The following is a 12557-nucleotide window of genomic DNA, read 5'->3' as shown; positions in this document are numbered from 1 at the left end:
AGAGAGAGAGAGAGAGAGAGAGAGAGAGAGAGAGAGAGAGAGAGAACAGGCAGTTCCTCCGTCCATTCGGCGGAGCGGCACCGTGTAATTACGTCGGGCGAGAGCACGAGATCGCGATCCGGCTCGGCCAGGAAACGTATAATGGGAGTATAATGCGTGAAATTTACTGGCCGCATCGGCATAATGGACGACGTGACGCTCAAGATATCACCGTGATTCCATATTTCCGAGCGATGCGCGACGCGCGCTGCCGGCCGTACGTACGTACGTACGTACGTACCTACCTACCTACGTATGTATGTATGTATGTATGTACGGCGTGGCTCGGCGCGGCGAAGCGTAGCGGCGATCCGCCGCGTCCACGCCGGTTAGGTCTCTCGGATTTTAATACGAGCAATTACCGAGGCGAGATGAAACGGGACAGACTGGACCGGCCCGACCCCGAACCAGGACTTCCCCTCCCTTTCCCTTCCACGTTGGCCTGCACGGAATATATCCATCGCATTACGCGTTTATCGCGCACGCGAATACACCGCGGTGGCCTGTAATTTCACCGAGTCGAATTTCAACGTTGCATCGAGAGAGAGAGAGAGAGAGAGAGAGAGAGAGAGAGAGAGAGAAGAGAGTGGTGGCAGAGTATCGCCAATACGACGCGAGTATTCGGATTCAATTAACTCCCGTCACGGTAGCGAGTTACCACGCACTTATCGAGACGAGAATCGGAATTCTTCACGCGCCAGCTCATAATTGCGGCCACTTCCGGAATTTTCGAAAAAAAATGTGGTGAACGCGGAGGAACGACTTCTGTGTGCTTTGTGTGTCTCCCGTGCGCGCCGCGCATTAGCAGACAGGATAAGACGTTCGAGTCTTGTGCGATCTGAGATTAGCATATCGCTAATTAAGCAGTATCAACGCAGCATACGTGCGGGATGGGAATGAGAAGGACGAAAACGAGTATAAAGACGACGAAGGCGACGACGACGACGACGAAGGGGGATTCTGCGACCGGTCGCGTCGGCGCTCCGACGAGCGCGCCGGCGTTTTTTCAGCTGTGCACATTCGGGCGCATTTGAACAGCGTGTCGGCGCAAACAGACCGATTAAAAGTATCAATATTTGCCGAATCGGGGGTCCTGCGCAAACGTGCGCCGCAGTTTACGGGAGGTGGCCCGGCGAGGTAGTCCGGTCTCTAAAATGCGCGCGCGCGTGTATAACGCCGCTTTCGTTGACGTTCGGCAACGTGTACCCTGCTAACTAACGTCAGCACTTTACACCATCCGTCCTTTTCTGTCTGTTCCTTGCCGATAACTAATTATTACGGTCCTCGTTCTTACGCAAACTACCTTCGAGACCGCAATATTCGCTCGCGTAAAGCGCGAAATACCGATGGACGAAAGATGGGCAGAAATTCTCACTTTAACGTAAAAGCAGAAAACGAGACGGCAAAAGCCAGTCAAAACTCGCGCTGGTAGAAAAGCGGAAACCAACCATCACCAACCGTGAATTTTGATTGACTTTTGCCTCTCTATTTTCTGCTGTTTCAACGAGATGTGAATTCTCTCTCTCCTCCTCTCTCGAGTGAGAGACAATGAGGTCAAAATTAATTCATGGGAATTTTTAACGCAACCTGCAAAAACACCTTAAGTGTTTTGGCGCGTGTTTTTGTTTTCGACGGTAAGCGTATGAAAAGGTCGACCTATCCGATGGTCGGCCATCCCTGTCGTCGCACCACGTGTTACAATCTACTACCTGGAACACGTCGCCACATCCGGCGAAACGCCTATTATTAGGGTTGGGCCCGACGAGGCTTTCATTATGCCACTCCGGCGGTGAGCCCGCTGGGAGCAGCGCGCGCGAACGACGCCTGGGTTTTTCTGCTCTCGCGTCTATCGGTTGCGCACGAGAGTGCGGCGACCGGTACACGCGGCGACAATGCCTCTTTCTATGAGTCACGCGTTCGCGAGAGCCGGCTTCGTAACCGGCTCGATTAGCGGACTCGCGAGAGAACTGTTTGTCCTCGGCATTAAAGCCGCGCATCGTTACGCGCTCTTCAACCGTTCTCGACGCGTACGCACCAAAGGGGGAAGGGAAGAGAAGAGAGCCAAGTTGTGTCGCGTCGCGACGAAAAAAGGCGTTAATAACCTGTGTAATGGTCGGGGTTGACGTTACGTCGTTAGAAAGAAAACCGCGAAACCGAGGACGTGACGGGACTACGCAACAACGTCGACGTGGACGACGATGACGACGACGACGACGACGACGACCCGAGTTAGTCGAGTTGGACGATGAGTCGTGCGCGACGAGAACCGAGTCGCTATTACCTCCGACCACTGCCATTAAACGCAGACGTCCGCGGGCACGGACAGCTCCTCGCTCGGTTCACGGATCAACGACTCCGACGTGCCGTGGCGAAACGCTTTTCGCACGGAGCCGCGGGACTAACGTTGGACGATGGCGAATGCGATTGTTCCGCGAGTACCTCCGAATTTCCGACAGCATAAGCGCGCGCGCGCGTTTGTGTACGCACACATTGCTACGATACACACATACACACGTGAGCGAATCAATCCGATGTATCGAGACGTTTACAGTGTTTTCGCTGAAGTTGTACCTCGAAATTCCAGTAACAAATGTCTGCAACGCGCATCGCACGTGCACACCGATGTACACGTGGTCGCGATCCGCGGGTCGAAAACTCTGCCGCACCTTTCCTCGCTGCACGACCACGACTGACGATCGTGCGTTAATGAAATTTCAGCAAGTAACGAAACCCGATATCGCGGCGCGAAGCGCCGTCGCCGTCGTTGACGTCCCTGCCGAGCAAGACCCTGCGTCGCAGACGATCGAAATCGTGTTATTCGCGCGCCCGTGACAGCCCGATCGCGGCGAAACCCGAGAAGTCAGAGAGAGAGAGAGAGAGAGAGAGAGAGAGAGAGAATGAGAGGGGGGGGGGAATGCACACCTTGAGTGTCTACGACGGATCGTGTTACGAGGTGCAAATCGCTCGGTTGGAGTAACGGGAGTGCAATCGAGCGCGAGAGCGCTCTCACGAAAAAAGTTGGACGCTTTTTCCGTCGGTCATTGGTAGAAAAAGGCGAGAGAGATTGACTGAATATAAGAGAGAGAGAGGAAGAGAGAAGGAGAGACTAGAGTCAGTCGCGCGCTAACGACGCGATGACTTTTTCCGCGAGAAACCAGAGAAGCAGATTAAAATACCGACGTCAGAAACGCGCGGCGCGCGATCAAGGACGAGGTTAACGGGGTTAAACAGCGATGTAAATTACGGACGTAAATCAGATCGCCGCGCGCGGTGCCAGCCGCGCCGGTCCGCGCCGGCGCGCCGCGACGTGGCGGTACATTAAGTATGCAACGTGCTGTAAAATAGACCGGACGCGCGTAGCCGCGGTCTCGAAAAAGAAGTGGCGATCGAAGCGGCCATTTCGCGGAGCGAAATCGCACTGTCGACGCGACGCAAGGTCGACTTTATCGCGTGCCGGAAAAAGCTCGCAGAGTCCGAGAATGTCAGTCCTTCTCTCGTCTGTCTCAATCTCTCGGAGCGAGACGATAAGATTTAAGTGAGCAGCTCCGAGAATTATGCGTCGTTTATCGCGCCGGCTCGCCCAGCGCAGCGATGCGGTCTGATCTATTCGATCAGCAATTAGCGATTACACGACTGCACGCGGTCGCGTCATTCATCCGACAGTGCGTCTCGGCTCCGCATTATTGCAAATAAACGCCGCGTCGTTGCTATTATCGTCGCTACTGATAGTCGAAACACCGCCGTTACTCACCGGATGCCTGGCAGCGGCGGCGGCCACGGCGGCTGCGTTGATTCCGGCGCTAGGATACATCCTTCCTCCGTGGCTTACCGACTGGCGCGTTCAGGAGAGAAGAAATCCAATATATATACGTGTGTGTGTGTGTGTGTGTGTGTGTGTGTGTATGTATGTGTGCGCGCGTGTGTATTATGTGTATATCACTGTATATCGATACACTCACTTTTTCTTCTTTTTTTTCAATGCGCGCGAGAACTTCGCTTCATGTCGCGCGGCTCGCGGCTTGTTACTCCTCAACAACCAACAACAACAATATAAAACACAATAGCAACAACCGGTAACAAAACTCCGAAGAGGAGAAGGGCAGGTGTCGAGCGGAGACGCTCTCGCACGATGATGCGAACGACCGCGATCGCGTGGCCGCTACGAAGCCGATCGGCACTCACGACGATGACGCGTTGTACGGCGACGTACGTCCCGGTGCAACGCAACGATCGGTATGATCATCCACGCCCGATTTCCTTCCTCGGCGACAATCCATCGGCGCGATCTCCACTCCATTCGCCACTACCGCTTCATTGGGCGACGCGCGTGTAAACGTGTCACCCTCCTTTCTGTCTCTCGCAGCTCCAGATACGGGTCAGGTGAGGGCAGCCGTTACATTCATCCGGAGAAAGAGAGAGTCAAAAAGGACGCGCACCAGCGACACGGGCTGTCCTCAGGCGCAACGCGCGTCTCGCCGTCGTGTCTCTTTGTGTTGGCGACGCCGCGGCGTGCCCTTTTTTCGGTCGGTAAGGCAGGAAAAACCGCCCCAGTCTCGCGTCGCGGACGTTGTCGTGATCGTGGTCGTCGTCGTTGTGACGGTGCCTCGTCTCGTGGCGGAAAAACGCCGGCCGAGATTGTCTCGCTGCGACTCGCGTATCCGGTGTATCACGCTTGTTACGGCCTGTTTACGCCGCCGCTCCTCTCCACCTACTCGTCAAACGGCGATGTCGTCGCGGGAACGTTAACACCGACGCGTTACGAGAACACTGGCACACTGCACTCCCTCGTTGTTTACCTGAGAGGCGCGAGAACGGCGCGCGCGATACTGAGGGTGAACGTTTGGCTCGCGCGCGCGCGCGCGTTCGAAAACGCTATTTGTCTCTCCTCTCCTCTCTTCTCTTCTCCGTCCTTCTGTCTGCCTCGCGTCAGCGAAACGGCTATGAGCCGCCGGTGAGCGATTGATGCGACGGGTCGATTTTGTTGATCGAGAGAGAAAGAGAGAAAGAGAGAGAGAGAGAGAGGAAGAGAAAGAGAGGAAGGTATAAACGAGCACACTCGATCCGACTCGACTCACGGAGACTCGGCGTGACGAAAGTAGAGGTGCGTCACGAAACGCGAGTTAACGACACAAGCGAACCTCTCCCAGCAGCGGCCGCGAAGCGACTGATAGACGGATCAGTAGAGGGGGATGGCGTTCCCTCTCCTACGCGCGCTCTTCCCGCCGCACCGAACCCGTCCCGCAGCGCCCCTCCTTCTTCCCCACGATTTGCCCCTCGTCGCGCGGCCCCGGCATCCCACTACTCCGCGCGAGTTTAAAGCCGCCAAGCATCCCCTCGAATGTCTCTCGTCTCCTCCAAGCTCGTATTAACCGGCGCGATAGCTCCTTCGCAATTAAGTCGCGTTACGTAAGGATCTCGAAAAGGCGAGCACGAAAATCACGGCTCGTTAAAACGCCGCTCTCTACGTGTCCCTCTCACCGGGACTCTCCGCGTCGTTGGTCTCCTCTCTTCACTCTCTCTCTCTCTTTCTCTCACAAGCCATACTCCTCGCATTTTTACGTACGCTCGGATCCGCTTTATTGACCTTTTACCCAGCGAAGGACGTCCGTTGTGATTTTCGATCGTCTGGCGCGCGCCTTTACGGTCGCCTTTTAACACGAGCTTTGGCCGCGATGAATGGTAATACCGACAGAAGCAAGTTATATCGTCATTAAGCGGCTCGACGTCCCGATTTCGTCGTTTCGGTAGCCAACCGGCGTTTTCGCGTACGGCGGCACTTTAATTTTACGGTGCCGTTGCGAAACGTCGCGCTCCCGATTCGCTCTTTTCACGAGCGTATATGGAAAAGGTGACGCGACGTCTTTTCTCTCTCTTCTCCTCTTTATCTCCCCCTATCTCTCTTTCTCTCTCTCTCTCTCTCTCTCTCTCTCTTTCTCTCTCGCACACAATCATCGGGTTTATCGACGTTGATCACCGCTCCGTTTTTTTCCGTTGCATTATCGCCTCGATATACCGAACGGCGGTGACAGCGTCGCGACACCGCGTGCGAATCGTGTTTGCCGAGCGCGCGCTCTCGATCGCCTTTGGAATCTAGGCAATTTGGAAATATCAATCTCTCGCGAGACAGACAGTGTCGTCGATTAACTAAAGACCCACGGCACGTCGGATGCGTCATCGTCCGCACCGACCGTATTACTACTACTACTACTATTATTACTACTACTACCAATGCCACTACTACACTACTCGATCGTGCCACGACCGCGGTTAAAATTTTTGCGAGTCTCGAACGGAGAGACGCCGGTACCGAAAAGTTTTCGGTCGTGGACGGATGCGTCGGAGTATAAACTAGGATGGACAGAGAAATGGAGAGGGAGGTAGAGGGAAGGCGGGAGAGAGGGAAGGAGAGAAGAGACGCGAAGCCACCACCGCATGCCGAGCATACGCGTCGGTATTAGTCGTTCCTCCGGGTTCGCTACGGCGTGTGCAAACAAATCGAAAGTTTTTCGCAAAATGGCCGTCACCGGGCTGACACGGATGTCCGCGTAAACTCCCTCTCTCTCTTTTCTCTCTCTCTCTCTATCTCTCTCGCTCTTCTCTCTCTACTCTCTTCCCTCGCTTTTCCCCCGCCTCGTTTCCCGCTTGTCGACCGGCTGCCTCTCTCGCCACTCGTGATTTCCCTCACTTCCCACACTACCACAAATATGGCGCCTCCACCCGTTTTCCCAACCCCTATACAACGTAGCTGCATAAAGCGACAGAGCGAGAGAGGGGGAGGATACGTACACATACGCACGCGCACGTACGCGATATAGCTGGAATATGTATACCTCTGTTGTATATGTGTGTGTGTGTGTGTGTGTGTATGCATCTGTGTGCCTTCACGTGTGTACACACCTGTCTCGTGTATGTGTGTGTGAGTGTATAGCGAGTACCATCCTGTACGCGCGATTGTGTGTGCTAAGGGGGTGCCCCTATGTGAATATCGCGCGGCACACAGTCCCAAGCAGTTTCCTACTTGATTGCCGCTATCGTCCCGCTCGCCTCGTAAAGGCGCTGACTCCACGCGGATCGCGCCGGCTACCTCGACCAATCGATGTGGCTCCGGCCGACACTTGGCCAACCGCGGCGCGCTTAGCGCGGCCGATCGACTCGGCGAGGGCAAAGAGTCGAATGAAAACGCGACCTCGGCCAATGGCGCAGCCGAGTTTTTCAGATGACGCGCGTACGTGCCGTCCGCGCGGATCGCTCGCTCGCCCCCGGAGCCCCAACGGAGAGGAACGTACCTATACTGAATAAAGGTGCTACGCGAAGCCGCAGCGAAACATGAAAAATAGGGGGCCACACGAGGAAAAACACGGACCCGAGGGAGGGGCGGCGGGACGGACGGGGGCGAGCGAGGTGGAAGAGGAGAAAGAGAAGAGAGGAGGTGGAGGTGCAGGACGAAGGGAAGGAGGAGCGGCAGAAGGAGGAGAAGGAGGAGAGGGCTGTACGATGGATCCTACGAACCGAGACACCGAAGGCTGGGTGCAGTCGGGGTTGCGTGGGATGGGTCGGGAAAGGAGGCCGGGACGACTAGAGTATAGAGGATGAGAATGGAAAAGTAACATAACGAAACGTCGATCCCATTACCTGGAGCTCTCTCTCTCCCTTTCTTTCTTTCGGTCTCTTTCTCTCTCGCCCCGTCGCTGCCGCGCACCGCGTCGCGTCAAGCTGAACCGGGCCGAGCAGCGCCCTGCAACCATCCCCGCTTTCGACCCTTAATCCAAAGGAGGATTAGAAAAGCCCATTGTCATGCTTCGCGGAACGTGGGATGGGTAATACGCGTACGCGTATGCGCGTCGCCTCGTTCCCCGTGTACCCTTAGCGCCTACCAATGTGCGTGCCGAGGGGAGAGAATCGAGAAAACGAGCAGAGGGGGAACAGAGATTTGCCTAATGAAATATAATAAATACACGACGAGAGAAGAAAGAGAGAGAAAGAGAGAGAGAGCTCGCCTTCGCGAGGTTCCGTTCATCGCGCCAAGAACCGCGTGCGCGCTTTCCTCGCAATTCAACGCGCGACGTCGTCGTCGTCATCATCGTCGTCATCGTCTATTCTCCTCGTACACCGGCTCTTTATCTTGTTTTCACGAGGGCGAGAAGGAATATAAGGCAGTGCCGCGGAGTGTTGGCGAAGCTGTCGGTCGCGCTTGGTCGGCTGCGGTTTACGCGAAGCCGCCTCGCCTCGCCAACTCGCCTGCCTGCTTTCTTGCTGCTTGCTTGCTTGCTTGCTTGCCTGCCTGCCTGCCTGCCTGCCTACCCTGCCGTTTTGCATGTTCGTTCACCGTGGATACCTCTACGTGTCCTCGGCGCGGTTCGGCGCAACTCGGCTCCGGTGTACACCGAACGGCCAGGAGAATTGGAAGGAAGGAAACGCGCGAGGAGGAGCGTTGGGTTGCGCGCGAGAGCGACGGAGACGGAGGAATGCGAGCTGGACGAGAGGGAGAGCGCCATATGCCGCGAAAAGCATCGACGAGCGAGACGCCACGCCGGCGCTGCACCGCACCACGCCGCGCCGTGCCGGCAGGCGGCTCCGCCGAACCGGTCGCTGCGGTTACCGTGGTTAACCGCGCCGGTGCTCTCAACCCGAGGCGACCGCGACGGTCACGCCGGCCGCTGCACCGACTTCCTCCGCGCGATCCCTCGAAACGGCTCGATAGATTCGCCAAATTATCCCCCGGCCGGATTATACATCCACGCGAAAACGTCGGCTCCGGATAACAGCCGGGATATTTATCTTTTTTATTCTTCTCCTCTTTTATCGAGTCTCCCAACCATCCCTCTCTTTCTCTCTTTCTCGATTCAGTCTCGACGGGAGAGATAATTCGCGTGTATCAAGCAACGTAAAACTATTCGCCGGCGAGCGGCCGGCATCGTTCGGCGGATGCTACTCTAATTAATCGTTATCGGCGGAGCGAGCCTCTCCGCGCGAGCAGAGTCCGTCTTACTCGCCCCTGACGGAAGAGAGGGAGGAAAGAGACGAAAAGCGACTCAAAGGAGGCATACAAGGCGACTTGTGCGCGAACGAGGCCTACGGTCTTCTTGCCGGCGCGCAGAGAGATTTGCGAGGATGACGGGGCGCTCCGAGCACTCTCGTTAATATTTTTGCTCTCGGGTCCGGCGTGCACGCGCGCACACTCGGGGCAGATTGAAAATAACTAAATGCCGAATCACCGCTACTAACCGCACGCACACTCTCACACACCCATACGCGCGCACACACACACACACACACACATACACGTGCGTGCGTTCGCGTTCGAGCTTAATGGAATGTGGAATTTTATTGTACAGACATTTTTCCATTATGCAAATGTACCAAACAACTGCTTCGCCGTGATACGCGTCGGGGAATTAATTTTAATTATCGTCCCGACGAATAATTAACGAATCGTGTATCCCGATACGCGCGACGTGGGGAAAAAAAAGTGGATCGACGCAAAGACCGATGAATGATTGCTACGGACTAATTGATTGCCGAAATCATCGTTGTCAATGCGCGACGTTGAAACGTAAAACTCGTAACGAGCGGCAAGCGGATAAACGACACGTTCTCGCTGCGATCGTTTCCTCGTGACAGCGCAACAGACCGTCAAAGTCGAGAGAGCGACGAGGAGACTCGAGCGTAATCCGCCCCCTCCGTCGTTCCCCTCGCGCAAAGTGTTCGAGGCCGATATTATCCCTAATCGAATTGTTGAGCAACCCTCGCGCGCACTCCATCAAGTGATCTCGACGCGCGCGCGCGCGCGTGCGCACACGGGGAAGAAGACACACAGCCCCTTTGATTAATATTTCGCCGATCGGTCGAGCTACTTCGGCCGACTCGTCGCGGAAAAGACGACGAGACGATCGGCGGTGGTGCTTTCGGCGAAATATTAGGTTGCCGGTTACGTCTCGCCTCAAAGCGACTCCGAGCGGCTGACAAATGCCTTCCGCGATTCTGGCGGCGGCGGCGGCAGCGGCGGCTGTACCGTTATCCAAATTACAAATAACACACCGCCGTTGACGTTTTATCCGACGCCCGAAGACAAATTGCAGCCAACGTGGGACGGCCGAGCTTCGAGATTATCCCTCCCTCTCTTCTTCCCCTTCACCGACCGCTCTCTCTCTCTCTTTCTCTCTCTCTCTCTCTCTCTCTCTCTCTCTCTCTCTCTCTCTCTCTCTCTCCTCTCCTCTCCCTCGTGCTGTATCCCGCGCGTCTTCCTACTCCTCGTGTGGTGTAACCGCGTGTCGTGGACTCGGTTAATACCGGTAGTTGCTCGGCCCCTTGGTCGGCACACGGAATTAACACGGCGAAGTGTATTTATGGATCAGGCCCGACCAGATATCCCGAGGAAGCGCAGGCATCGTTCCATCTCTCTCCTTCTCTCTTTCTGTCTCTCTCACTTCTCCTCTCCCTATCTCTCACTTCTTCCCTTCTCTCCCCGCCGCACCGTCTGCTCGCCTCGCCTCGCTTCGTCGGTGTTTCTTTTTCTTCCTCCACGGAGGAGGATTAATTAATGAGACTGGACAAGCCAAGCATTATTACCCGCTTTACAGCGCGCGGCGCACTGGCGTGGGAATATCTCGTCTTCCCTCGATTGCCTTCTCGAGAACCGGTGAAATTCGCGACGATTAATTACGATCCTCACAGATCACGGGGCCACAAGACGGGATTCGCGCGGCTCTCGAAACGCCGCTTCCGAACGTCCAACGTCGATATCGATCGCGGTTTTTGTCGTCATCTTGGGAGACTGAACGGAAGGTTGCCCGTCGACGTTGCGCTCGCGACGTGACGCGGCGAAATGTCGGGAATGTCGTTTCGACACACACAAGGACGATACCTTGAACGTGAATTTGCGTTCGGCAATGATTCCTCGTCGCTCGTCGCGTCCTTTGTTAGCCGCGTAGCGGTTGGGCAGCGCGAGAACGCGATAATCAAATAACATCGCCCTTGTGCCCGACGCCATTGGCCCACATCCACCGCATACAGGACGTGATACACGTGTACTCGCAGCGTGTAACGCGTGCTCGAATATAGTGGTCTCTCAGTGTGCATCGCCGGTGCATTTGCCATGCACTCGCAGTGAGCGCGAACGTGAGAGCGAGAGAGCGAGAGAGAAAGAGAGGAGAGAGAGAGAGAGAAAGAGAGGAGAGAGAGAGAGAGAGAGCCCGCGCGTAATGCACATTTGTAAAGCTACACGGGCTCGACCGCGACTAGACATTTTTCACCGCGCCGAGTAACTTCCTTAATTGAAACCTTTTGTGGAGGAACAAAGTGTATTCTCGGTAACCGTATAAAAAGAGAGAGAAGGATGGAGAAAAAATGGTAAAAAAGTAATTCGCCGTCATTTCAACTTTAATAGCAGCAGGAAGAAGAAATTACAGAGCGCGATATTAATGTCAGCGTGAAAAAGAAAGCATTATTATTGTCGCGACCGAGACGCCCGCGGCTAAACGCGTAATAGAGCGCATTTAAATTGGAGCGAAACTTAATTAATTAAAATGAACGTCGCGCGAGGTTGGCTGAAAATTCGATTTTAGGTCAGCCGCGCGAGGCTAAACCGACTAACGAGATATTAGTGCCGCGGATAATTTAAGACCTTTAACGGAGACGGTAAGATGGTTGCTATAATCGAGGTCGCTATACATGGATAAACGCGGTAATCGATTTTTCCTCCCCGGATAGTCATCCTCCTCGGCCTGTACCGGCAATATCGATGTTGCGATGTTCATAAGTAATTATCGCTACTCCCGGTGTACCCAGCTATTTCTGAACAGGTTCTCTGCCGTTCTTTCCCTTCCTCTCTCTCTCTCTTTAATTGAAGATTTATGAGCATATTGGGAGCGCTCGTTCAACGCTGCAGTGTAAGCAGAAGGTGTTGGGAAGAATCAAGGACGTACCTCCCCAAAAATTTCGACGTTCATTATGAAAATTAGGCCGGACGAGTGGAGCGAATTTCTCACGTGGAAAACGAACAGGCAAACTGTCGAGGGAAATGAACGAGCGAAATCGCGACGATGACGACGATGACGACAGTGAGGATCTACCACGACGACGACGATGATGATGCCGAGGAGGATACGATTTCGTCACGGTCGTCGCGTTGCGGTGTGGCACCGAGGGGCGGCAGGCAGACGCAGTGAGGAAAGGAGAAAGGGAGAAACGACTAACAGAATTATACTCGTAGACCATGGAAGGTTTTTAACGGTCGATTTGCCGCGTAGTTCTCGGGGTCGCCATGTCCTCTCGAGCTCTTCAGCGGCAGCCAAGAGCAGCGACAGAGTCGGGCGACGCGACGCGACGCGACGCTCACCCCTCAGCCAGTTAGTGCCCTTAAACCACCCTTGCCCTATCTGCCGTTCGGCGTTTCGTCACGCCAACGGGGGGTCAAAACTGGCCGCAGATGTCGGCCATAAACCTCCGGGTACGACCCAGTGCTCGACGATCATCCCTTCGCTACGTGTCCTTTCTCTCTCTCTCTCTCTCTCTCTCTC

At 55.0% G+C, this 12557-nt stretch overlaps 1 protein-coding gene across 7 annotated transcripts in view; it reads right to left on the bottom strand.

Annotated features, from left to right (window-relative positions):
* LOC116842733 (protein groucho-like) overlaps positions 1-12557 on the bottom strand; it is a 112974-nt gene that overhangs the window by 84748 nt on the left and 15669 nt on the right. For 2 of the 7 annotated variants that reach the window (XR_004377767.1, XM_032812359.1), the window contains exon 1: positions 3791-5217. The exons of 1 other annotated variant lie outside the window; for it this stretch is intronic. Coding sequence is in view for 4 of the 6 variants with exons in the window: in XM_032812359.1 (XP_032668250.1) it covers positions 3791-3850 (60 nt within the window). In the remaining 2 variants the exon portion in view is untranslated. Of the gene's footprint in view, positions 1-3790; positions 5219-12557 lie in introns of those variants that run through there. 4 more of the 7 variants (XM_032812361.1, XM_032812360.1, XM_032812362.1 and 1 more) reach the window with 4 other exon arrangements.

This window comes from Odontomachus brunneus, unplaced genomic scaffold (genome assembly GCF_010583005.1).
Source record: "Odontomachus brunneus isolate Ranch 3 - 2012 unplaced genomic scaffold, Obru_v1 Obru_scaffold_027, whole genome shotgun sequence".
In the NCBI taxonomy this organism is placed as follows: Eukaryota; Metazoa; Arthropoda; class Insecta; order Hymenoptera; family Formicidae; genus Odontomachus; species Odontomachus brunneus.
Note: the sequence above shows the minus strand (reverse complement) of the source record. Positions and strands in the feature narration are given on the sequence as shown.